Raw genomic sequence first — 26,861 nt, 5'->3', positions numbered from 1 at the left:
TGCCCATTATGTGAGCATTAACTCCTCCACCTCCTACTCTTGGAAATTACTACACATGTATGCAAGTCACAAAGGCGATGTTCTGGCCTCATCCTCCCCATGCCTTCCACCAATGCTGCTCCGTCTTTTAAGTTGTATTCCTGTTTCTGTTCCTTCTAAGGCAGAAAAGAAGGGGGCCAGCAACACGACAATTGGGATGATCTTCGGATGCTATGCGTTATTTGAATTGCTGGCGTCTTTGGTGTTTGGAAAATATGTAAGTGCTGGCAATCCTGTATACAGATCTCGATCTTCAAAAAATCATGGGGCGAGCTATTGTAACTTATTAATCTAGAATTTCTATAGATATGGAAATAATGCCATTATTTCTTTATAAATTACGCCACAGTTCTATCTTTGTGGTTGATGTTACTCCCTTCCAAGCCTATGGACAGCTTATTATTATATATTATAATTCTTTTAAACAATTATGTTGATATATTAAAGCACATGCTCTCCTGCAGTTTCATGTATTCTTTTTTTATATATTTTATTTTATCTTTTTATTCAATATATTTCAGTTTCATGTGTTCTACGAGGCTTGTTTATGTAAATGTAGACTTATTGAAGCAAATCCATTTATCACTTTTCTTTGACTTTTATTGTAGCTTGTACACATCGGAGCCAAATTTATGTTTATAGCAGGAATGTTTGTCTCAGGAGGAGTTACAATTCTCTTTGGGTAAGTAGCTCTCTAATGTTTGGGAACCAGGACGGATTTCACAGTCCGTCTGCTAAAAATGTTAACGGCCTTAAAAGTTTCCTTAAAGTTTCATTGTTATTATACGTGTATGGGGAAGGGTGCGGTGCATGTGGAGGGCAGAGGACAATAGGGTGGCATCGGTTCCTTCTCGCCACCTTTACCTAGATTCCGGGTATTGAACTCAGTTTGCCAGGCTTCTGCTGCAATCACCCTACCTCCTAAGCCTTATCACTGGCCCATTAAGGGCTCTTTAAAGCCTTCAGTACCCATCAGTACTATTTCGTCAGACGCTTACCGTGTGATTAATGGGGGAGGGAGGTGGGCGGGAAGCGAATAGAAACATTGTTGACCTGAAGGAGAGTCCTCCAAGATCTTCTGCTGAACCGCCCGCTGAATCAGACACGGTGCTGAAGACCTGTAATTCCAGCTCTCTACGGAGAAGGACCTCAAGTTTGAGGCCAGCCTGCGCTGTACAGGAAGACCCTGTCTTAAAACAACAGAGAAAACAGAACTGTGGCTCCTGAACTCATCCACCGGAACTCCTGAAACCACTCGTGATGGGAACTTAATAGTCTTCTGAGTCAGAGAAACGGTTTGCTTAGACAGAAAAGAGAATCTGTTTCTTACAGAATCAGCTCGAAGAACCCTGGCTATGGATATTGAAAACCTTTCTTAGCTTCCTGCTTTTTCCTTCTCTTGTGTAATGTTCTAGACAAGTTCCCCAACTCATTTTGTTTTGTGGTTGTGGTTTTGTTTTGTTTTGTTTTGTTTTTCAAGACAGGGTTTCTCTGTGTAGCCCTGGCTGTCCTGGAACTCACTCTGTAGACCAGGCTGACCTCAAACTCAGAAATCTGCCTGCTTCTGCCTCCCAGGTGCTGGGATTAAAGGCGTGTGCCACCACTGCCCGACTTGTGGTTGTTTTTGAGAGTATCACCGAATAGCCCTGAGTGGCCTGGAACTGTGTAGACCTGTCTGGCTTGGAACTCACAGAGCTCTGTCTGCCTCTGCCTCGGAAAGCTGAGACGAAAGGCACAAGTTTACTCTTTCCCATCACTATCTGCTTATAACAAGTATACCAACCATTTGTACTGTGCAAGGTGTCAAAGGTATCCAGGAAGTAGCTTAACTACTGTGAGCAACTTTAGCATAGACTATCAGCCAGTGGTAGGTGAGGCCTTGGGCTCAACACAGCAGCATGATAAATAAGTAAATAAATTAAAAGTAGAGATGCATTTGGTAAGATGAGCGTCAGTTATAGCAGACAATGTGGCTGATGTTGAAGACTTCAGCATCCTCTGACTTTGATACCTAAGGTATGTCTTGCCGTCACAGTCCTCTATGGATCCTTGGGACCACAGTATTCCAAAGGAGCCTATTTAGAATTACTGTCTTGGAAACCAGTTATAACAACAACAACAACCACAAAAAAAAAAAAAAAAAGTGTGGGGGGTCAGCTAAGCTGTCATGGCTTGAATTATAACAAAAATTAAAAACAGCAATTCCCTATCGAAAGTGTGACAACCAACCCCCCTCCCCACCCCAGGGTTTCTCTGTAAAGTCCCTGCGAACTTCCCTGTGGAACCCCTCTGTAGACCGGGTTAATCTTGAACTCACACAGACCCACCTGCCTCTGCCTCCTGAGGTCTGGGATTTAAGGCGTGTGCCACCGCCACCCAGCTGACAAAGAAGCTCTTCAGAAGATCCCTCAAGATTATTTTCTCTAACACCTTTGGAAAGTGCGCTCTCTTCAGGGTGTATGGTGGATTACAAACTGAAGGCAGGTTGACCTTCGATAATTGCTGTATTGTTTTCCAGTGTCTTGGATCAGCTTCCCGAAGGACCGATCTTTATCGCCATGTGTTTTCTGGTGAGAATAGTTGATGCTATAGGCTTTGGTGCAGCCATAACGGCGTCATCTTCCATCCTTGCCAAGGCTTTCCCAAATAATGTGGCTACAGTCATGGTATGTAATCTGAACTCATTCTTAATTTCCCTTCTTACATGGCCAAGAGATTTGTTTGATTTCTTCTTCCACGTGTTTCCAACAACAAGTGAAACAATTCAAAAGCACAGCATTGCTTGCTGTGGTGACACATGCCTGTAACCCGCTACTTGGGTGGCTGGAATACCCAAAGTTTGAGGCCAGCACGGGTGACCCCGTGAGTCACAAAACAAGCAAAGAAATGCAGATTGTCTGTGACAGCTCTACCCAGGAAGCCAGGGCTTAAAGAAGAGCCTTTAATCCCAGCACTCAGGAGGTGGAGGCAGGAGGATCTCCATGAGTTTTAGGTTAGACCACCAGCCCACACAGCCAGGCCTGCCAGTGCTACACAGTGAGACCCGATATCCTAAGAAAAAACCCCAAAGGCAGCAATCCCTGGTGTCCCCTAGATGCTCTGCCTGGTCTCTGCACTTGGGTAAACACGGAACCAACATTGTTCTTTTTAAACCACTCTTAAAAATAATTATTAACTATTTATTTGTTTTCTTTTATGTCTGTGTGAGTATTTTGCCTACATGTATGTATATATATATATATATATATATATATATATATGCCATATGTGTGCTGGGGGAACCACAGAGGTCAAAAGAGGGTATCAGACACCCTGGAACTGGAGTTATCATGGTTGTTGTACACCATGTGGGTTTGGAATGGAGCCCAGGTCCCTTGCACGAGTACGTGATCCTAACCACTGAGCCACCTCTCTAATCCCTGGCCCCTGCCATCGCCCAGCCCTTTCAGATCTGAGTATCATTTTGCTGTCTCCTTGTGATTCTAAGAGCAGGCCCTGGCAGAGGCGCACACAGCTTTCCTCTGCTCTAGAAGCTATCTCTCATGGCTCATAAGAGTCCTTACGCTACTTTCCCCAGATGTGTGTCAGAGGTCTCAGGTCGTCTCGAAATTCTCAGAGCCCTTCTGTCTGGTCTGAGGAGCACCCGTGTGATTTTGACTTTCCTGACTCCTGCACCTGTCAGCTTATCCCTGGGTCATCTTCTTCCACATCAGACTCTTGAAGAGCTGGTGTCCTGCAGAACTCTGTGGAATGTGCTGCCAAGGAGTTCCTGACGGCAGCAGCCATCTACTGTCATTTGAGATCGGCAGGGGAAAGTAGACTTGCCCCCCAACCCCAATCTTCCATAGAAAGTTGCAATCAGGGCCACCACATTTCACGCATTACTTAAATCATGTGTAGATCCTGCGGATCTTGACTGTAAAATTGTAAGCCATTGTTGTGGGTTGCTCTGATGCCACTTGTATCCTAATGCTAAACACTGGCCCTTAAGATCTGGTTACCCCTGCCTGACAAGCAGATCCTCATGGCTACACCAAGGGAGGCTATGTAAACCTTGCTCCCCAACTTAACTGACTGATGAAAACAGACTGGAGAGATGGCTCAGTGGGTAAGAGCACTGAGTGCTCTTCTGAAGATCATGAGTTCAAATCCCAGCACCCACATGGTGGCTCACAACCATCCATAAAGAGATCTGGTGGCCTCTTCTGGTGTCTGAAGACAGCTACAGTGTACTTACATATAATAAATAATAAATCTTAAAAAAAAAGAAAAAAAAATTCATTAAAAAAAAAAAAAACTGGGCAGTGGTGGCGCACACCTGTAATCCCAGCACTTGGGAGGCAGAGGCAGGCAGATTTCTGAGTTCAAGACCAGCCTGGTCTACAGAGTGAGTTCCAGGACAGCCAGGGCTACACAGAGAAACTCTGTCTCAAAAAACAACAACAGCAGCAACAAAAAACAAAACAAAACAAACAAACAAAAAAAACCCCAGGGGCTGGAGAGATGGCTCAGCGGTTAAGAGAACTGATTGCTCTTCCAAAGATCCTGAGTTCAAATCCCAGCAACCACATGGTGGCTCACAACCATCTGTAATGGAGTCTGATGCCCTCTACTGGTATGTCTGAAAACAGCTACAATGTACTTAGATATAACAATAAATGAATAAATCTTAAAAAAACAAAACAAACAAACAAACAAAAAACAAAAAACAAAAAACAAAAAAACCCCAAATCCAAAAAACAAAAAACAAAAAACCCCCCCAAAAAACAAAAGCTAAAGCCCATGATTGGGCAGGAGAGGGAGGAAGGCAGGACTTGAGAATCGAGTGAGGGGGTTGCACATAGAGGAAAGAAGAGGGAAGACAGGACATAGGCTGGAGGTGGCCGCCATGAGAGGACCATGAGCACATGGCCAGGAAAAACAGCAGTAATGTGGGACATACGACTGGCACATATGTTAGAGTAGCTTCGAATCTGCCCAATCTGGGCTTTCCGCTTGTAAATAAAATGCCTGGATTGCGTGTCTTCGTTATAGGCTAGATAGACTGTGTAATTCCCTTTTACAAGCTATGGGTGTGTTTAAAGCCCTGGAAAACTAGATTGATTTAAAATGCTCCAATTTCCTCAACAGTAAGCTTCCTTTCCACAGGCCTGCCTTGTTTATTTTACCTTTAGCTAATTTTATGCAGCATAAAATTAGAAACTTATGAAATGGACTATAGAATATAGTACACGTTTGACACACGGCCTTGCTGTTCTGACTTCAAACACACATCTGCCATCCAGGCACCCAGTGCCCTAGCTGCTCCAAGAGGGCTTCCTCCCAGGATTCCATGTACATATGCACATATGGACATATGTGCACACACATGCACATAGACACAAGTACACGTGCACATGCATACATTTGCACACACACATGCATATGCACACACATGCACATACACACATACAATGCACATATTTACATATGCACACATATGCACATACACACAAGTACATGTGCACATGTGTACATTTACATACCTATGTATATATACACACATATACACATATGCACACATATACACATGCATGCACATGTACACATGTACATATGCACATGCATGCACATACACACAAGTACATGTCCACACATGTACATTTGCACACACATACGCATATACATACATAGGCACACGTGTACATGTGCATATGGAATAGCAGCATGATTCTCTTCCTTCTTTACCCACGTGATGGCATACTCCTCACCATTTAGGTGACAATACTGACTTTAGTGACACATTCACATTGAAGGTCTGTATCTAGTTATAAACCCATCTTTAGTCTCTCTTTCCTGGCTGTGTACACTTACGCTGCATAGATAGCTCCTGGTTAATTAAAATGCTAGTGAGTATTCACATCATTTGCATCTTTTTGTTCCTTTGTTTAGAACGGGGTCTCATGTAGATCGGCTGCCCAGAAGTCTCAAAAGTTGACCTTGAACTCCTGGGTTGCTGCCTGAATCTCTTCTCTTGGGTGCTGATATCACGAGTGTCTGCCACTGCACCTTGCATGACATTGCAAACAGTGCTACAAAATCAACGTGTGAACAAACATGTCTCTGTGTGTGTGTATGTGTGTATAAATTGTGAAATGACAGATTTTAAATTCCTACATGACTACAATACTTAGATGATTTCCACCCCTTCTCTTTAATTACTATTCGTGTGTGTGTGTGTGTGTGTGTGTGTGTGTAAATACAACTTCCACCAAGTTCATCTAGTGTTGCTTATATGTATATATGCTCAGCACTAATCACTTGGGTTAACCAATCAGGGGCCTCACCCTGGAGAAAACTGACTCTCCCGTTCTTAGCAGCCATTGGTTGCCTGTAGTGCTTCATCTTTGGATAGCGCTTTGTGAGATTTCTCCCATCCACGTGGCGTGTCAGTCAGTGTAGTCATTGTGCTGGTCTGCCTTAGGTAACTGTATTGTTGGGATTTCATGGATTCAATTTCCTTGTCTCTGAGAGGACACTCTGTCACAGCAGATGCCCTGGGCCTCCGGCTCTTAGCATCTTTCTGCCTCTTTTCCTTGGTGCTCCCGAGACTTAGGTATACGGGTTGTGGTGCATACGCATCAACTAGCGTTGCGCACCCTGTGCCCAGTTGTACATTTCTGTAATGGGTTCCAGCAGCTGGGAAAAGAAGCTTCTTTGGTGAAGGTGGGAACTGTGCTTCCCTGTGGATATAAGGATAAATATTTCAAGGGTGGCTACAATCTATACTGATTTAGGAAAGTGGCAGGTACCAGGGTCTATTTCCATGCCCATGACCTTACCAGCCACAGGGAGGCTAGCTAGGTTTACAGTACCAGGCATATTGAGATGGTGTCTTACTCTGTCACCTTTTCTAGCCGGGGACTCATAGAGATCTACCTGCCTCTGCTTCCCAAGTGCTGAAATTAAAGGCCTGTGTTATCATGCCTGACACTAGTAATACTTCAACTAAAATACATGAACTAAATTCTCTCTCTCTCTCTCTCTCTCTCTCTCTCTCTCTCTCTCTCTCTCTCTCCTTCTCTCCATTTTTAGGGAAGTCTCGAGGTTTTTTCTGGACTGGGGCTGGTGGCAGGCCCCCCTTTGGGTGGTCTTTTGTATCAATCCTTTGGCTACGAAGTGCCCTTTATTTTTCTGGGGTGCATAGTTCTGCTGATGATACCACTCAACGTATGCATCTTGCCTAGTTATGGTAAGTTCAAACTTAACACTCACTTTAGACTTTTTATTTTATTTTTTATGTCTTTGTAAAGGATACATTACGGTATGTTAGCTTTTAGTTAATATAATCAATGATACCTCTTTGGCTACACCCTCAAAAACTGGTACTCTTTCCTAAAACATGGCTAATGAATTTGTGAGAATTTTTGATTACAAAGGACTAGGGATCTAGCTCAGTTAGCAGTGTCCTGGCCTACCGTGCATCAAGCCCTAGGTCTTGCACAAGCAGAACGTGGTGACACTCACCTTTACAGCACCTCAGCTACAGAGTGAGTTCAAGGCCAGCCTACCTAGGTTTCATGAGGCCCTATCTTTAAAATAACTAAAAATAGAAAAAAAGCATATCACAAAATTTTCTAGGTTTTATGAGAATCAAATACTTAATTTCTGCTCACAAGCTATTATCATTGGGCTGAACTAAATTTTTTTTTTACCAGAAATTGCTATGGGCAACACATTTTGTCTACAAAGCAGTCAAAGCAAGGTGAGATCCCTAGAAGTTCTAGGCCAGCATGTTTTTTAGGTTCTTTTGTTGGTTTGATTTTTAGTAAGGGCTATGTAGCCCAGCCTGTTCTGGGACTCAAAGACTGCTCTTCTACTCAGAGAGGTCTTCCAGTTTCTACCATTCCCATCTCTAGGTCAACTTTGTAAACTCAGCGAGTGAGGTTCCGTGCCATCCTGGACACAAAGTAACATGTTTGTTTTTCACTTTGTTAGTTTCTTTGCAATATATCTCAAACAAACAAAAATATTCAATGTCGCAGGGCAAGGCCAATTCTTCCTTCCCAGTGGGCCTTCTGCCTGATTGTAGCAGTAATAGCTACAAGGACACAGGTCCCTGGCGCAGTAATGGAATCATTCCGGGTTCAAGGCTTCCATCCCCGCAGAAATCACTGGTCTCTGTGACAAGCGCATGTATGCTGTCAGGGACCCGTGGTCACTGGTTAACAGATTTAACAGAGTTAACCAGGGCAAGGGGCACAAAACATCAGGTACTTTACTGTGGCTCACTTGTAGTTCCCTTCGGTCCAAATGAAATTTACTAGCCAGGTTGTAAATTGTAAGCGTTGATTCTTAGTATACTTGTCAGGCTACTAAGTAACAGAGCCGGAGAGTTCAGCACTAGAGCTGGGGAACCGGGGAAAAGAGAGCCAGAGAGGCAATACCACAGCTAACCACAAGGTGGCGCTCACCTTCTCTGCAAGTGTAATGAATCAGTTTTTGTTTTGTTTTACTTTGTTTTTTCTTAATTTAGCATCCTGGGCTGTGTCCAGGTATGATGGATATTTGACTGATAATTGAAAAACAGTCAGCAGACCTGGAGAGATGGGTCAGTGGTGACGAGCGTTGGATGCTCTTGTAGAGGACTTGGGTTTGATTCCCAGCAACCCCAGAGTGGCTCGCAGCCGTCTGTAACTGCAGTTCCAGGGGGTCTATACCCTCCTCTGACCTCCTTGAACATCAGACATGCATGTGGCCTGTATACAAACAGGCAGGCGAAACACTCACACATATAAATAAATAAGTCTAATTAAAAACAAAATTAGGGCAGGAGAGATGGCTCAGCGGTTAAGAGCACTGAGTGCTTTTCCGGAGCTTCTGAGTTCGATTCCCAGCAACCATATGGTGGCTCACGACCATCTGTAATGGGATCTGATGCCCTCTTCTGGTGTGGCTGAAGACAGCGACAGTGTACTCATATATATAAATCTTAGAAAAGAAGAAAAAAAAAAAGAAAGGGCTCAGATTCTCATGTAGCAGAAGAAAACAGTAACTATTACATTAGGAAATGAGAAAAGATAGATAAGACAAATTAAAACGAATTTAAAAAAATCGCTAAGGCCGATTACATTAAGGTTATAATTCAGTGTAGAGTGTTCCTATTTACTGTACTCTTACAGCTACGGAAAGTTTTAATGCAGGCAACTAGGAAAGTAACAAACTTGTCTTTCCTCTTGATACATCAGCAGAATCAGGAAAGTAACAAACTTGTCTTTTGTCTTGATACATCAGCAGAATCAGGAAAGTAACAAACTTGTCTTTCGTCTTGATACATCAGCAGAATCAGGAAAGTAACAAACTTGTCTTTCATCTTGATCATCAGCAGAATCAGGAAAGTAACAAACTTGTCTTTTGTCTTGCTACATCAGCAGAATCAGGTGTTCTTCTCCCTGTGCTCATTCCTTCCATCCCCACGGCCAGCGATCTTAGCATTGTGTGTTAGGCGCCCTTGACCCTCCTTCCCATATCTGCTGTCCACTTGTTCTCTGATGTCATGCTCTGACAGTCATGACACGTCACTGCTCTCATTAAAACCCTCCACCTGAGAACCTGAGGAGATCTGCTTTACACCATGGTGACAGAAGTATCTATAAGGTCACACAATAGTCCCACCTCCTTTGTGGGCCACATGCTACCACACAGGCGCCTGTGCTCCGAACAAGCGCACACACCAAGCCCTCTTAGACTATGTTTTTATGCATGCACACACACCTATGATAACGTTTAATCTAAAATGAGGCACCGTTAAGAGATTAACAATCGGTGGCTGGTGTGGTGGCTCAGTGGTGAAGAGCTCTGGCTGCTCTTGCGAGGACCAGAGTTCAAGTGTCAGCACCCACGTGGTGGTTCACAACCATCTCTAACTCAAGTCTCAGGACAGAGCAGCGTCTTCTGACCTCTAAAGCACCAGAAACACATGGCAGGTACACGGCACAGACATCCATACAGGCAAAACACCACATACACCTAGAATAAATAAATAATTTATCAAAGGAGGTTAGAAATAATAACGAAAGTATAAAACAAATAGAATTACTATAATTAAAGTTATTTAAAATTTAGAAACTCATTGTTTCTGGATTTTTTTAGTTATTATTATTATTATCACCATATCATTTTTTTAAGACAGGGTTTTTCTGTGTAGCCCTGGCCATCCTCGACCAGGATGGACTTGAATTCAGTGATTCACCTGCCTCTGCCTCTGCCTCTGGAGTGCTGGGATTAAAGGTGTGCACCACCATAGCCTGGTCCTATTTCTTACTTTACCTGGTGTTATAAACAATTTGATGAGGTCTCAGAACACAGAGCTATTGTCCTTGGGAATTACCAGGAGAGTAGATTTTAAAAGTTCTCAGAGAGAGCAAGCATGGGAGGCAAGGTGTGGCCTCTGTCAACTCCTTGGGTTTACCTATTCTACTGCACACAGGTGCACACACGTATACAAACATCACTGTCACGCAATCCTGATAAGCCTCACTTTTACTTGGAAATTAATTTGTTTTCTGAGGCTGGCCCTCCTCTCTCTGTCTGCAGCGTGATAGGATTGCAGGCAAACCCAAAATATAATCTTTATGAAACACACACACCCTATCCTGAAAGCCATTGGAGCAGTCGTTGATTGTCAATAAAAAGAGTTGTCACATGAACTTGAAGTTGAATATCCAAACTCTTCCCTAGCTTCTACTGACCCAGCGCGGTCTATCTCTGTCTCCTTTTCTAAGTAGTTTCCTCAGATCTCTCTCTTGTAGGGTAACAGTGTCAAGTGGCACCATGTGTGTGGCTATTTTCACAGACTCCCCGAACCCCCATCTCTGATACATTTCAGGGTGGGTGTTGGTAACCAGGGAGTTATGGTCTCTTAAACCAGGGTTTGAAGGAAACATGAGGACACCCAAGTACCCTCGACACATTCCATAGAGTTTGCTTTGTTCTACCCAAGAGGTTTCACTTACACCGGTAAAGTGTTGCTTTTTATAAGTGTTTTGATACATTCTTTTATTTTAAACTTAAAACTCTTGGTAAACCTTACTCATTTCATTTTATGCGTATGAGTTTTTGACTGTGTGCATGTCTGTGACCACATGCATGTCTGGTGCCCACAGGGTCAGAAAGAAGGCATTAGATCCCCTGGAACTGGAGTTAGAGATGGGCGTGAGCTGCCGTGTGGGTGAGGGGAACTGAGCCTGTGTCTTTTGCAGGAACAGCTAGTGATCTTAACTACTGAGCCCTATATTATAACCGATAACACTTTCTGTATACACAGAAATCTAACAGAATAAAACAAAAGTTTTTTCATAATTAAAATTATTTTTATTTTAATATTATATTATTTGTTGCTTTTCTCCCCCTGCCCCCCCCCCCCCGTGTGTGTGTGTGTGTGTGTGTGTGTGTGTGTGTGTGTGTGAGCTCTGGCTGTCCTGCAATTCTCTCTTATAAACCAGGATGGCCTTGAACTTAGATTCCAACAGCCTCTCTCTCCCAATTGCTGGGATTAAAGGCATGTACCCCATGCCTGGTTATTTTCTACGATTTTAAATTACGTGTATGAGTGCAGATGTCGGTAGAGCCCAGAGGCCTTGGATCCTCTGGAACTGGAGCTACAGGTGATTGAGGGCCACCTGATGTGGGTGCTGTAAACAGAACTCTGCTCCTCTTAAAGAGAAGTGAGCGCTCTTAATTGCTGACCCAGCCATCTTTTGTTAATTTTCAACTCAAATTCATTGAAGTCCAAAATCCACCAAGAGCAATTACCAGCTGGCAATACCTGACTTTGCCACAAGATGGCACTATTCACTCTCAAAATTAAAATACATACCTAGTTTGAGGGTTGAGCTTTTGAATAACGACATTCTCTGTATTATGAGAATTTCTCTGAGAATATTACCTAAAATAGCAAAAGTTTGTACACTCTTTGAGTATTTAGATATTGCAGATAGCCATGCCTCATACTCAGATAGGCATGAACTTGGGTTAGGAGACTGGGAGAAGTGATCTTAAACGATAAAAGCAGTTTACACAGTAACACACTGCCTTCCAGTCTTTTAATGTAGTGTTTATTCTGCACTCAAAAAAAAAAAACAGGTCTTGTTTTACAAATCAAATGAAAAGCTATCCTTAACCACACACACACACACACACACACACACACACACACACACATGCCCCTGATGGAGCTGAAACCTCGGAAGCCACTTTCTCTGCAGCCCTTCATGCCACTGTCCCATCCAAAAGGCCTTATTTCTAGATTGTCACTTAAAAACCTCCCTGCACACACTGACTCCACTGCACACTATTTGTATTTGAAAACCCGAGGATTGCTTTTTCTTTTTATTTATTTTGGAGTTTTGTTTTGTTTGCCTTTTGATTTGAGTCTTACAGAGCCAGGCTGACTTCACTCACTATGTAGCCAAGAATGAAATGAATTCCTGAACCTGTTGCTTCTACCTTCCAAGTGCTGAGAAGGTGGGTGTGTACCACCATGCCTGGATAAGAGTCAGGCTTCCAAATAAAACCCATCCTGGAATCTAAAGAGGAAGAATTTAGAAGCTGATGGAGGTGGTCCTATTTAATTTCAGGCAACTCAACTGTACAATTGTATTTTTTGTTTGTTTGTTTTGTTTGTTTGTTTTTTCCAAGACAGGGTTTCTCTGTGTAGTCCTGGCTGTCCTGGAACTCACTCTGTAGACCAGGCTGGCCTCGAACTCACAAATCCGCCTGCCTCTGCCTCCCAAGTGCTGGGATTACAGGCATGAGCCACCACTGCCCGGCTGTATTTCATTACTAGATATATAGTCTTACCAGCTTTGCAGCTCAAAGTAAGTTAAAAGATAACAAACGCTAAGAGATGTTAATTGCTACAATGTATCTCTGGTTTTCTTTTCAACCCCAAGAGTCCGATCCAGGGAAACAGTCGTTCTGGAAACTTGTCACCTTACCCAAGATCGGCCTCTTAGCCTTCGTGATCATCTCTCTCAGCTCCTGCTTTGGCTTCCTCGACCCAACCCTGTCTCTCTTCGTCATGAAGAAGGTAAGCACTCCGTTCTGTACCAGTGACTGTGATTAAGGCGCCCTCAGGCTCTTTAGGGGCAGCCCTTTAGCTGTGAGGAGGAGGTAGACAGGGAGCTGCACTCCAGGGAAGACTGGCTTCCCTCAGAGCTGTTCTTTGTGGCATGTGACTCTGTGATCTGGATTCTGATGCGATAAGAGAAAGGACTCTTCTCCTAGTCTAGCGTGTGCTGTCTCCTTCGACCTAAGACCTTGCCCACATTGTCCCAGGTCTGTGCAGTGGCCTGTGCCGGCTTCTTCCCTTCAGCTACCCAATGAGGACAGTTTTTCTCTGATTGTTTGAGTTGTAATGAGGCATTAGGAGTGGTCACTAGGTCAGTAGGTGAGTAGGTGAGTAGGTGAGTAGGTCAGTAGGTCTTCTGATATGAGTTTTCCTTCTCTCCCAGATGTCCCCTGGTTCACTTTCTTCTTAGCTAGTTGTCAGATGACTATGGTCTGTACTACAGACTAGGAGAAAGAACCAAGAGTCTCCATTGCTGAAACATAAATGCTGAATTCCTATTAGCTGTTTGCTTCTCACAGTGACACGCCCTTTCCTGCTCGGACCCTGCCCCCTGAAACCAGACCTAGGGCTAGAATTCAAGAACATTCTTTAATAAGTTCTATGTGTGACTTTTTTTTTGTATACATAAAATTTTTGAAACAGTATATATGAAAATATAAGTTTGTGGAAATCAAATAATATGTTTAATGTCAAATGCTACAAAAATAAACTTTCTAGGATTTCTGATAGGTGGTTGAATTTTTTTTTCTCCTTAGAAAAAAGTATTTACCCATGTACAAAGTAAGGACAACTTAAAGGGATGAAAGCTAATCTCTTTTTTTTTTAAGTCTCAAGCATTTTTGTTTATTATAAAAACATTTTTGTTTCTTATATAAGAATATTGTACTAATATATAGTCTAAAAGTAATATAATCCTCCATGTAAAGCACCTTACCCTTTCTCCTTGTTCTTTCGCCCACCTCTTCCTTTTTTATTTTTATTTATTTATTTTTTTTACTTATTCATTTTACATCCCATTCACTGCCCCCTCCCTGTCACCACTCCCACAATCCTTTCTCCCTCCCCTTCTCCTCTGAGCCAGTGGTGGCTTCTCTGGCTATCCACCTCCTTCACCGCCCATCCTGGCATTTCAAGTCTCTTTGAGGCTAGGCCCATCCTCTCCCACTGAGGCCAGACAAGGCAGCCCAGCAAGAAGAACATATTCCGTGTACAGACAACAGCTTTTGGGATAGACCCCACTCCAGTTGTCTTGACTGATAACTTGATTAGATAGAAAAGTACCTAAGAAATTAGTAAGGTGTATCTTTGAGTAAGTCTCAAGGCTGCTTCCAGACAGCACTACCTAGCTGGGCTGCCCTGAATGTTGGAGAATCATCCCAGAGATGGGGCTGGGATGAAACGCAGGAAGAATGGAGAAATCCAGCAAGCACAGGCACACCCTCTGCCTCCTGGCTGCCAGGATGCAAGTTCTGTGCTCTCCTGCATCCTCCCCTCCAGGATGCTCTGAAACCGTGAGCTGAAATGAGCTGCAATCTCCCCCTTTACACTGTTCTGTAGGCATGCCCGTGGGCAGCCAGCCACCCTACGAATCCTTCCTGTAGCTGATAGACTTCAGTTAACAGAACTCAGGCAGGGGAGGGAAAGGGGGGATGCTTATTTTGAAGAGAGATGTAGCGTTCAACTTTAACACGGCATTTCTTTTCCAGTTCAGTTTATCAACTGGATACGTGGGACTGGTCTTCCTGGGCCTGTCTCTGTCCTACACCATTTCTTCGCCGCTGTTTGGTCTACTCAGTGATAAGATGCCCGTATGTATACTGAATTGTGCTTGAGTTGCTTTGCATGTTTCGAGCTGTAGCTACTTCCCCAGAATTTTAAAGCTCCATTGCTTACAGCTGACAACTTCGGCTGGCCGGAGAGAGAGAACCCAGGCTCCCCCAGCCACAGTTGCTGCTCTGAGCGGACACCAGCTCAGTATTTCAGTAAAGATGAGTCTGATGCTAAAACTCCTGCGAATGACAATTGGGCTATGAGAGTACTTGTTTTTTTATGAGAGGTCCTTACCGACCAGACTGTTCTGGAACTTGGTCCTCTTGCTTTAATCTTCACAGCTGGGATCACAGTCTGTCATTGTTAAGACAAGCCTGGCTTATATAATACTTTATAAAGCTTTCTTTTTTTTCCCTAAAGATTTATTTTATTTATATGAGTATATTGTAGCTGTCTTCAGACACATCAGGAGAGGGCATCAGATCCCATTACAGATGGTTGTGAGCTACCGTGTGGTTGCTGGGAATTGAACTCAGGACCTCTGGAAGAGCAACCAGTGCTCTTAACCACTGAGCTATCTCTCTAGCACTAAAGCTTTCTTTCTTTTTTGGGGGGTGGGGTGGGGAAGGTAGGTTTTGAGACAGGGTTTCTCTGTATAGCCCTGGCTGTCCTGGAACTCACTCTATAGACCAGGCTGGCCTCAAACTCAGAAATCCGCCTACCTCTGCCTCCCAAGTGCTGGGATTAAAGGCATGTGCCACCACTGCCCAGCTCACTAAAGCTTTCTTAATGACCCAAGCAAAACCAAACCAAACCAAACCAAACCAAACCAAACAAAAAAATGATCCTAATAACAAAGGCAGAGTCTTAAAAGTTATTGGACTTGATCAGATTGAGATTCTGTTACGGGGAATCCCGACTTAGTGAGCCTGAAAGACTGAAAGCCCTGGAAAAGTGCATCACCATTCTGTACCCATCTCGGAAGGAATCGCCGTCTTCTCCCTCAGTTTGGCCTCGCCCATCCGATCTTCACGACTGAGATGCAGAAGCAGCACCGTTAACCAGACCTCACATTTCCATGGCTGCTTCTGAGGCTTGACTGCTTAGATTCTCTTAGATTTTTATCTCTTTAGCTTTTCACATATTCATCAGGACATATATACTATGGGGAGTGACTTAGTAACCCAAGTCTCAAAAGGATCAGATCTTCTTTTTTTTTAAAAAGATTTATCTTCAGTTTTGTTTGTGTCTGTGCATGTGTATACCACATGTACATGGGTGACCTCAGAGACCAGAGCCGGGCATTGGCTCTCCCGAATCTGGTCTCCTAGCAGTTGTGAGCCACCTGACATAGGTGCTGGGAACAAACTTGGGTCCCCTGGAAGAGGACTAACACAGCTTTAGCAGTATATGTATTAGTATTTCAATGATGACTTTGGCTGGGTGGTGGTGGTGTATGCCTTTAATCCCAGCACTCAGGAGGCAGAGGTGGGTGGATCTCTGTGAGTTCAAAGGCCAGTCTGGTCTACAGAGGAGTTCCAGGATGACCAGGGCTATAGAGGGAGACCCTGCTTCAAAAAGAAGAAAACCCTGCTTCAAAAAAAAAAAAAAAAAAAAAAAGAAAGAAAAAAGAAAAAAAAAATCACACCCTACCCCCCCCCCCAACTTCAAAACAAAAACCAGTGACTTTGATTTGGAACTGTATTGCAAGAACTTCTAACCACATCTCAAACAATCTTTGGAGCTAAATGTGAGGTCATAACCTTAAGCCAGGCATCACGGTGGCAAAGGTCAGTTACCCCAGCTCCTGGGAGGCAGGAGGACTGAGAGATTATTAGTTCAATGCCAGCCAGGGCCATATTGCAAGAGCTTGCTTTAAAAAGAAAGACATAGGCAGGTTCTTGCCTGTTTGTAATAGTTCATGATGTGCAGATCTGAGCGTGTTCCCTCCCTACAAGACTTCTATGTTCATCTTGCAAAATATTCTCCTTGCCCTGAAGTTTATCATCTTCCGACTTTCTCTTAAATGTATAACTGTTTGTTTTAATGGATTTGGATTTTTGAATATTATTAGTGTAATTTAAAAAATTGATTACAGATGGTCTTTTGATTTAAACTTTAAATTCTTTCTCTTTACCAGAATCTAAGGAAATGGTTTCTGGTGTTTGGAAATTTAATCACATTTGGGTGCTACATGCTCTTAGGACCCGTACCCCTACTGCACATTAAAAGGTAACATTTCTTGTCCCCCATGTTTTTGGAGAAATAGTAATTATTTAACTTTTTAATGGCTTGGTACTGGGGGCATTGCTATTTAAGCAATGACCTCGACTTAGGACTGGACTGGACAGTTTGCTTGACTGACAGAGCCTTATTTACTGGGAGTTGGCAATGCTCAAAGCAAATCCTAACACAGAAATCTTTATCAAGTGAGAAAAATGCTGATTCTTATCTGTAAAGTGCTTGTTTGCTTGCTTTTTGTTAGCTGACCCTGATTTTGAACTTAGGATCCTCAGGACCCCTCTCAAATGCTGGGATCATAAGCTTGTACCATCTCCTCTCCCTTTTCCTGGGTTTCAATTGCACAGTTGTCTGGAATAATTTAAAAAATAGCATTTATTGCTAACCTCCTCTGCTTGATACTTAAGAGAATACTTTTTGTAAAATTCTTTCTTACTCACTGAGAGGGGGACTGAAGCTTTCTTGTCTCCAGGTCATTCTAAGCATGTAGTAGTTGCTGATTAAACCTTATTTGCTATCATTTATTTATTAAAATTTATCAAAGCAAAATGAGACTCTTAGGCTTTTTCATATCCTTCTAGGATGGAGCACAGTGTCACAGGAAGAGGGCAATTTTGGAGTCCTTTGGACCTTGATTTGAATTTTAGCCTTGTCAGCTGGTAGCAGAACTTGAACAAATCATTTCATTCCCGAGAGCCTACGCTTTCTCGTCTACAGAAGAAAGCAGGGCCAGCAACATGGCCAACCTATGAGGATACTTGCTATGCTGCAAAGCCTGGAAACTTGAGTAAATTCTCCAGGATTTATCTCCAGGAGTTACAAGATGGAAGGAGAGGACCTGACTCATACTTGCTGACCTCTGACCTCTACACACACTGTGACACACCTCCCTTCCAAAACAAAGAAATATGATTAAGAATTGTTAAAGGAACTAAAGCTGATTAGTAGAGACACGACAAGAATTAAATGCATAATGTCTTTCCAGCACCTAGATAAAGCCCAGACAGAATAACAGTCCACTTCTCGTCTCTTCCTTTGCCTCTCCTTTCTTTCCTGTGTTTAGTAAGATGAACAATAGCATTGGCGTTGAGAGGATTTTGTTACAGTCAGCCAGCCGGGTGGTTGCAGATGTGTAGTGTGTATGACTGACCACATGTATGTGGAATATGTGACCAAAAGTGACCTCAGATGATGCATGAGCTGCATCTGCAGCAGAGGTCTGAGGCACCAGCATGAGTTCTCCCCGAATGCTGTGGGACAAGGTCAAGAAACCCAGCTACCTGTGCAGCTGACTCTCTGGGATCCTGCTCTCCTTGGATTTAAGTTTGTGTCTCTTAAAACACTAATGCCTCATTTCCCCTGTGTTTCTCCGCAGTCAGCTCTGGCTTCTCGTGCTGGTGTTGGTTGTAAATGGGGTCTCTGCTGGAATGAGCATCATCCCGACCTTCCCAGAGATGCTCAGTTGCGCGTAGTAAGTCTCTCGGTTGTCTGCGCGGTGATGGGCGTAGAAGGCGGGAATCATCCGTCTCACCTCAGCTATTCAGTTCTACAGGATGTTTGCCCAATAGTAAATCCTCATGGTTTCATAGCATGTAGATGCCGTGATATAAATCAGATAAGTAATAATGAGATCACCCTGGGAATGGCATAGTGACAGTGTGCTATGAGGTAGAGCAGGTTAAAGGGAGATGATTGGCTTGCTGTATGTTTCAGGTGGTGTGTGTGCACACGTGCATGTACCTGTATGTATGTGTATGTGTGCATGTGTGTGTATGTGCATGTGTGTAAATAATTTTAAAAATCTAGAGCCAACTGCAAAGGTTTCAGTGTTGCCCCGTTGCCTGGAGGAGAACCACAAGAGCACTGGGCGGCCAGCCGTCTGTCTTTGGCCATCGTTCCTTCTGAAGGTGCATGTTCGTGAACACCGAGGTCTGCAGTGGTGCTGGCACTGCTCACTGACGCTCAGGGGACAACGTGCTGGCTCTGCAGTTTCTTTCTTTCTTTTTTTCTTTTTTCTTTTCTTTTCTTTTTTTTTTCTTTCTTTTTTTTTTTTTTTTTTTTTGGTTTTTTTGGATTTGTTTTTTTTCGAGACAGGGTTTCTCTGTGTAGCCCTGGCTATCCTGGAACTCACTCTGTAGACCAGGCTGGCCTCGAACTCAGAAATCCTGCCTCTGCCTCCCAGAGTGCTGGGATTACAGGCATGTACCACCACCGCCCGGAGGCTCTGCATTTTCTTAGAGCAGCCTTTATTCTCTTCATCCTATTTCAAGAATTTCTCAATTATGGTCCTAATTGGCATTCAATGCAGACAGGTCATGATTCTTACTATTAGACAGGTCTAACTAAGTTATTTTATGAAGACACCTTCAAGTTTGACTCACATGTTTTGTTTGCTAACTTTTGTGATTATAACGTCATTATATTTCACCCTTCCCTTTATTTTCTCTAAGTCCTCCCATATCCGCCCACTCTCCTCCAATCCAGTTCCCCCTTTCATTGTTACTGCATGCATGGATGGATTTGTATACACATATATTCCTAGACCTAGGCATTATCTATGGTGTTTCTTGGATGTGTGTTTTCAGAGATGACCAGTTGTCACTGGACAAACAATTGGTGCGTTCTTCCCTGGGGAGAGCCACCTCACCTGCTTTCCTCAGCTTCCTGCGGTCTTTGTGTGACTTTGATGTCTGCTTCTTCGTGCTGGTAACTGCGCTAGGAGGCTCCTGCACGACCACCGAGCCACCGCTCCGGCTCCCAGACGCTTCACTTTTAGAAATGGAATGTTCTTATTTTTAGTTTCTTCATATGCTACTTGGTTTATCTTTTTTTTTCTTTTTTCTTTTCTTTTCTTTGGTTTTTTCGGATTTGGATTTGGTTTTTTTGAGACAGGGTTTCTCTGTGTAGCCCTGACTGTCCTGGAACCCACTATGTAGACCAGGCTGGCCTTGAACTCAGAAATCTGCCTGCCTCTGCCTCCCAGAGTGCTGGGATTACAGGCGTGCGCCACCACCTCCCGGCTACTTGGTTTATCTTAATGTATTTGTTGAACAGTCTTTCCTTACAAGTTCTCCAATTTTCCTTTCCATAATGGATGATGTCTATGTGTCTCTCTACAGTGCAAATGGATTCGAAGACGGAATAAGCACCCTGGGACTCGTATCTGGTCTTTTTGGTGCCATGTGGTCAGTCGGGTAAGAGAATCCATTTGTACCTGAGAAAGTGCTGACTTTAGGGGACAGATGGGAAACTGAAACACCACGAAAGCGTATGCTGTTCTCTAAGGGAAAAGCTCACCCAGGCAGAGCAAGAATTCTAATTCACACCGTGGGACTTGGAGTCTAATGTGTCAGTAGACTTCACACCAAACCTAGATACCCTCACGACCCACGCTTTGGGCGATTCTTAAAAGTTCCTTTAGCAGATGCGCATTTCAGACTTTTGAAATGCATCCCTCTAGTGATCCACGCGCTTGCTTCGTTGCTTATTCATTTAGTTTCCACTAGAGCTGACACTGCACTGTATGGTAGCAACGGGACACATACAGAGTCAACACCTATGTACTGAACTCAGATATTGAGAGTAGAAAGAGTAGGGGGGTGGTGACATGGCTGAGCAGGTAAAGCGATTGCAGCACACGCCTGGAGATACCCTGAGCTCAGTTCCAAGAACCCACATAAAGACAGAAAGCAGAAGGAAACCAATTCCACCAGGTTGTCCTCTGACCTGTGTATGGATGCTGGATGCTGTGCCGTGTAGTGCACCCCCCCCGCCCCCCACAGTGCAGGGGCCTCTTTTAAACATATGCTGTTGTTATTGTCTATAGCTCACCAACTTCACAGCAGCAATCCCACTTTTACAAATGTCGTTATCGTCTTCTTCTTCTTCTTCTTCTTCTTCTTCTCTTCTCTTCTTCTTGTTCTTCTTCTTTTTCTTCTTCCTCTTCCTCCTCCTCTTCCTCCTCCTGTCTCCTTCTCCTCCCTCCTCCTTCTCTTCCTCCTCCTCCATCCTCCTCTTCCTCCTCCCTCCTCCTCCTCCTCTTCCTCTCTCTCTCTCTCTCTCTCTCTCTCTCTCTCTCTCTCTCTCCCTTCTCAGCACTGGATCTAAGAATCAAAGTGAGGACCTTATATACTGTGGGCAAGTGCTCTAATACTGAGCCACACCCAGGTCTAGTATTCTTTTTTGCCTAGCAACCACCCTGTCTGTTTAGACTTTGTTGTTTGTTTAAGGAAGACCAGTGACTAGGGTGTCCTGCATCTTGGTTTTTTTTTTTAAAGAACTATGTATTTATGTATGTATATGAGTACACTGTAGCTGTCTTCAGACACCCCAGAAGAGGACAGCAGATCTCATTACAGATGATTGTGAGCCACCCTGTGGTTGCTGTGATTGAACTCAGAACCTCTGGAAGAGCAGTCAGCGCTCCCAACCGCTGAGCCGCATCTCTAGCCCAAGTGTTCTTGTCATTTTTGCACTGTTAGCTATTCACACGTTCTTCTCCCCCGTTAGTGCTTTCATGGGGCCTATCCTGGGCGGATTTCTGTGTGAGAAAATCGGTTTTGAGTGGGCAGCTGCTTTACAAGGCGTGTGGACTCTGCTAAGTGTGAGTAACCAGGTCGTGCGGGGTTTTCTTACATTTTGGAGACACCTGCCTTGGAGGACTTCCTTTTGACACTGTTTCATTGTGTTAAAGGGTGTCGCGATGGCCTTATTTTATCTCTGGGAGGACTCAACGGCAAGAAGAAGGTATGGTCAACTGCTGGACTTTTTTCTTCTCAAAAAAAAAATCAGCTCAAGAGAGTAGAAAAGAAATATTAATTTCCATCCTGCTCACTATTAGATTTCAGGGCATCCTAAGCCTCATTATTTGACAGGCAGGTCCAAGGAGGCTCCTGAGTTGAGACGTAGGTACTTTGTGTTTAGTTTTCTTTTGGGATGGAACTGGGAGTTAAGACAGGGTTTCTCTGTGTAGCCTTGGCTGTCCTGGAACGCACTATGTAAACCAAGCTGGCCCTGAACTCTGGCCTTGAACGCAGAATCTGCCAGGCTCTGCCTCTGAGAGTGCGTATTATAGATGGGTACACAGCCGCCGCCACCTGCTGGGTTTAATTTTCTTAAGAAAACCAGTACTGTTTTTTATTTTTTTTTTTTTTTTTTTTTTTTTTTTTTTTTTTCTGCACTATAGATCTAAAGCTCAGAACATCCTTGGCACAGAGGAGGAGCGAGCTGCTCTCTTGCCCAATGACACCTAGCCTTGTTCAAGCTCGAGACTGATCCAGATCCAGAGACAGGTGCGGTGACTGTGATCACAGTGCCCGGAGGAACTGCCTGTGTGTCATGCAGAGATCAGATCAGCGATTCCTGCACTCGCTTCCTGGAAGTGCCAAGCAGCTTTTACGTGGCCCGGAGCGAGGCTGCACTTCCTGTAGATCCGGAAAGCTGGCTGGCTGAGGCAACCCTTCGGAACATCTACGAGAAAGGGCGAACCAACCAAAGCGGGCATTTCTAAAAGACCGACCTTGCCGGAAGCGGGTGTTTCTAAAAGACCGACCTTGCCCCATCACGTGTTCTTATTGACCGTCTTTTGTGTTCGCTTTTCACTCCAAGTTCACGGTCCTGTGGATGTACCTCTTAAAATCGATAAGTGAAAAAAAAAAGCTATTTAATTCACATTGAACGTATAAAATAGAACGAATAATTTCATGAAGTCAGTTTTGAAAGATGGCCTTTCTCTGCACCGAAGTTTGCACTCATTGAAAAGGCAACATTCCTGCCTGCCATATAAAAACTCCAGAGCATTTCTTGGCTTTCAGTTTTTCTAAAGATGTTTTCACAGCAGGTCCTAGGAAAACGATGCATGCACTTGGGTCCTGAGACATTTCCCGTCATGATCTGGGCTTATACACACTATTTGCATAACATTGTATGTTTCTGATCTTAGTGTGTCTTTGTTTTAGACCCATAATTTGTTTGCTTATTGTGTTTACTACTCTTCACACCACTCCTGGGAAATGTATTCCTTCACGAGGCAGGGCAACACCGGCCTCCGCCCCGCCAAGCGAGAGCCGTGAGCTCCGCGTTGGAGAAATCCTCCAACTTCACAGAAAATCCTTTGCTGCTACTTGACGTTAGAATGTCAACTTTGTACCTCCTGATTCATCTTCGTATTGTAGTAGCTACGTTTCCTTTCTAATAGAATAATAAGTGATTTTTTTTTTGTCTAGCTATTTGTTGTATTCATTCAGAACTCTTTTGAAACAGGGTCCCAAGTTTCTCAGGGAAGCCTGATACTGTGTAGCTGAGGATGGACGCCTGTCACCTCCTACGTGCTGGGTATTGAACCCTGGATCTTGTGAGTGCTACATAAGCACACTACCAACTGGGTTATATACACAATCCCTGACATACCTTCTGAATCCTTTCTCAGGATCAACCTTGCATAGATAGGTACTATTATGTTTATAAAAAGATAAAGAGGGGCGGATATATTCTATGGAGGTGTAGTCAGGTATGGAGGAAGCAGCCCCTCATAGTGGGTCAGGCATACCTGGCTGCTGCTAGGTAACTGTGGGGCGGAGCTTAGAGTGCTAACAGGTATCAGGGACATAATGGATGCTCTTATGCAACATATACCAGTGGAAAGAGAACATAAACCAGTTTTTAAACATTTTTAAAGGATGGAAATACAAAATGAGGGACTAGCTGGGGCTAGCTGCAGTGTTATCCTATTGTATTTCTACATTATGGGTTAAGCCAGGGAGTACCTGTTGGAAACTGGGCCAAAACCAGGGCAGCTGGCTTCAAGGTCCTTAATTGATTCTCCTAGACATTAGTTCCAGAGCTCAGAGTGATAAGCGGACAAAGGAGCAGGTCAGCTGCTTGTAGTTAATCAGGGCATAACAGGCGATTAAATTGGTTATATATTTTTATAACTTATGCACCTTGGTTTAGGTAACAGCAATGTCTGTATTCTTTACCTGTTTACAGACAATTAAGAAAACATTTGGAGAAATGGGAAAATTGCTCATTCCTAGGTATAGAAACATGAACTTGTTTAACTCTACCAACAAGATGGAGAAATTGTCCTTGAGATAGGTCAACTAGACAACTGTTTACAACAAAAGTCGTTCAGCTAAAGGGACGTCCCCAGCTCCCCTAGGGCCTGGGACCTTGAATTTAGTTTTTCCCTCTGATTAAACTTAGAATAAGTTTCTCTTGCTTGTGGCCAACAGTATAATAGAGCGGCTGCCTGGTACCAGTTATGCCTGCATGGGGACTAGTTTGCATAAGCCCATGCCATGGAAGTGAGGCTTCAGAGACCTGTAGTATGAGACAATCATGGCAGCAGTCCATTGGCAAGCTGGAAGATGGCTGTGTGGCCCACTGGCTGGAGTCTGGTGTGCAGCAGTTAGGCGGGATGAGATAGGCAGCCAGCCTGGCGATGAAGGCCACTAGAACAAAGGATGTCCCTTTTGTCAAGTTCTTTGAGTCTGTGTGAACATTGGGTGAGGATGCCGGCAAGCAAGAATGGAGATGGAAGGAAAACTTTGAGAGGACATCATGTCTGGGGACCACGGAGGTGGCCTTAGAGCTCAAGACAAAAGATGTTACCCAGAAATGGAAATGCCAGGTTTGCTGTTCTGGGGGGCATGGAGGAGCAGACTCAAGAATGACTCCTAGGTTTGGCCGTGTGGTGTGATGGATGGCTACATCTCCTAGGGAGATGGTGAAGGGACGGAGCAGAGCTTACTGAGGGGCCAGATTAAAACCACGATGAGTGAAGTGTGGTGGTGCATGCCTTCAATCCAGCTCTCCTGAGGGAGAGGCAGATGGAGCTCTGTGAATTCGAGGCCGGCATGGTCTACAAAGCGGAATTCCTCCAGGACCAGCCAGAGCTACATAATAGAGAGACTCTGTCTCAAACAACAACAAACAAAAACAATAACAACACAAGTAATGATAATAACAACTGTGATAGACACTTTTATCTCACACCAGCAAAGGGCAGCGCAAAGGACGGAGGAGTCCTTCTGTGAAAGGGACTCTGAACCGGGCCGTGGTGGCGCACGCCTGTAATCTCAGCACTCTGGGAGGCAGAGGCAGGCAGATTTCTGAGTTCGACGACAGAGTGAGTTCCAGGACAGCCAGGGCTATATAGAGAAATCCTGTCTCGAAAAAAAAACCAAATCCAAAAAAGAAAAAAAGGAAGAAAGAAAGAAAGAAAGAAAGAGAGAGAGAGAAAGAAAGAAAGAAAAGAAAGAAAGAAAGCAGCCAGCTCAGACGTCACTGTCGGGGCTGTGGTCCTTATGTCTCATGAGCCCATTTCTTTGTCCCCACCCCCTCTTTGCTTTAGAGGGAGAAATGACCTGGGCCAGCATGTGCTGACATGACCCACCAATTTTTATTAGATGCCATTGACTAAGAAGAGGAGGGTACATTCTTCTGCATACAATGATCCCCTTTCCCAGACTGCAGAGAGTGACCAGGACCTTTGAGCCAGTGTAGAGAGCAGAGCAGGGCCAGGCCTTGATGGCCCGGGTCTCTCTCAGAGTTTTTCTCTCTTCTTTTTTATTGAGAAGGGTGGGTGGAGGGTACCACCATCTCCTTTTTGGCAGGTGACCGAAGACTCCACTGAGGCCCTGCATTTCTTTTTTTTATTACTGCCTCCGACAAGGAATGCTACCGAGGCACAATCTTCCTGAGACACTGGTAACTGCCATGGCTCTGTCAGCCAGCCTGTTATCAGCCACTGAGTGCTGAGAGGCCAGCATCAGTGCACAGGGCTCACGCTTTCCATGCAAGCTTTGTTCACTCTCATTCCCGATATGCTGCTTTTAGCACGTGCCTCAGATCAAATCATTTTACCTCTTCCTCATTTAAAATTCCAGTCTTCAGATAAATGACAAAATAGTTTACAATTTTGAGATCCTGAGGGGTGATGGGAGCTACCTGGGGCTCTCCCTGTGTATCTACGAGCGGTCCTTACCATGTCTGGACAATCCAGTTTCAGCTCCTCTTCTTCCCCTTGGAGACTCTGGTCCTGGTTTCACATGGCCACTAGAAGGGGATCCCAGATTCCCATGGGGTCAAATGTTTCCAAATTCCAGAGATCTTCATTGGTCTGAGAGGCTCTGAACAGACAAGTCTTGATGGCCCAACTGAGGTGGTGGTAAAGGTGATTTTGCTGGGGTCACCAGAAATGTGAGAACCTTTCTGGAATAAGCACTCTGGCAGGAATGAGTGTGCAAGAGGAGGTGTCATGGTGGATGCAAACTTGCTAGCCAGACAACTTGTGGGCAACCCATGGAGAGCATGTCTATGTGTCTTGAAATGCTTTCCTTCAGCTTTCTGTACGTTTGTTTTCCCATAAGTGGGGCTTTCTCAATTCATCTGTCCAGAAGACATTCGAGGTGAGAGATTTTTATCTTTGTTATCAGGAACCAGATGAAACAGGCTCTGGGAGTTGCCTTGACAAGCATGCCCATTAAGTGCTGCAAACTTCTTCATAACTTAGACACTTTACATTTTTCCCATTTTTAGCCTAGATTAGTGTGCTTCAGAGGTTTGGACTGGCCATGTGAAGGCTGTTTGTCTAGTTGTGGTGAGCTTAGCTGATGTTGGCCTGGCTTCCTGCATTTGGTAGCTCTGGTTTGGTTGTGATTAAGTGCACTGTGTTGGACTTACCTGGGAGAGATGAACA

General features: G+C 44.1%; 1 protein-coding gene across 2 annotated transcripts in view; it reads left to right on the top strand.

The window, feature by feature from the left end:
- Nucleotides 1-23,384, top strand: part of Slc18b1 (solute carrier family 18 member B1) — a 33,059-nt gene extending 9,675 nt beyond the window's left edge. Inside the window, exons 3-14 of one of the 2 annotated variants that reach the window (XM_052169769.1) lie at nt 161-256; nt 648-721; nt 2,558-2,705; nt 7,114-7,270; nt 12,972-13,108; nt 14,857-14,958; nt 17,061-17,152; nt 18,537-18,632; nt 20,281-20,355; nt 21,671-21,764; nt 21,855-21,907; nt 22,347-23,384. In XM_052169769.1, coding sequence (XP_052025729.1) covers nt 161-256; nt 648-721; nt 2,558-2,705; nt 7,114-7,270; nt 12,972-13,108; nt 14,857-14,958; nt 17,061-17,152; nt 18,537-18,632; nt 20,281-20,355; nt 21,671-21,764; nt 21,855-21,907; nt 22,347-22,413 — 1,191 coding nt within the window. In that variant the 3' untranslated portion in view covers nt 22,414-23,384. The remainder of the gene's footprint in view (nt 1-160; nt 257-647; nt 722-2,557; nt 2,706-7,113; nt 7,271-12,971; nt 13,109-14,856; nt 14,959-17,060; nt 17,153-18,536; nt 18,633-20,280; nt 20,356-21,670; nt 21,765-21,854; nt 21,908-22,346) is intronic. The other variant, XM_052169771.1, reaches the window with a different exon arrangement.
- The last annotated feature ends 3,477 nt before the right edge of the window (nt 23,385-26,861 follow it).

Source organism: Apodemus sylvaticus, chromosome 23, assembly GCF_947179515.1.
Source record: "Apodemus sylvaticus chromosome 23, mApoSyl1.1, whole genome shotgun sequence".
Taxonomy (NCBI): Eukaryota; Metazoa; Chordata; class Mammalia; order Rodentia; family Muridae; genus Apodemus; species Apodemus sylvaticus.
Note: the sequence above shows the minus strand (reverse complement) of the source record. Positions and strands in the feature narration are given on the sequence as shown.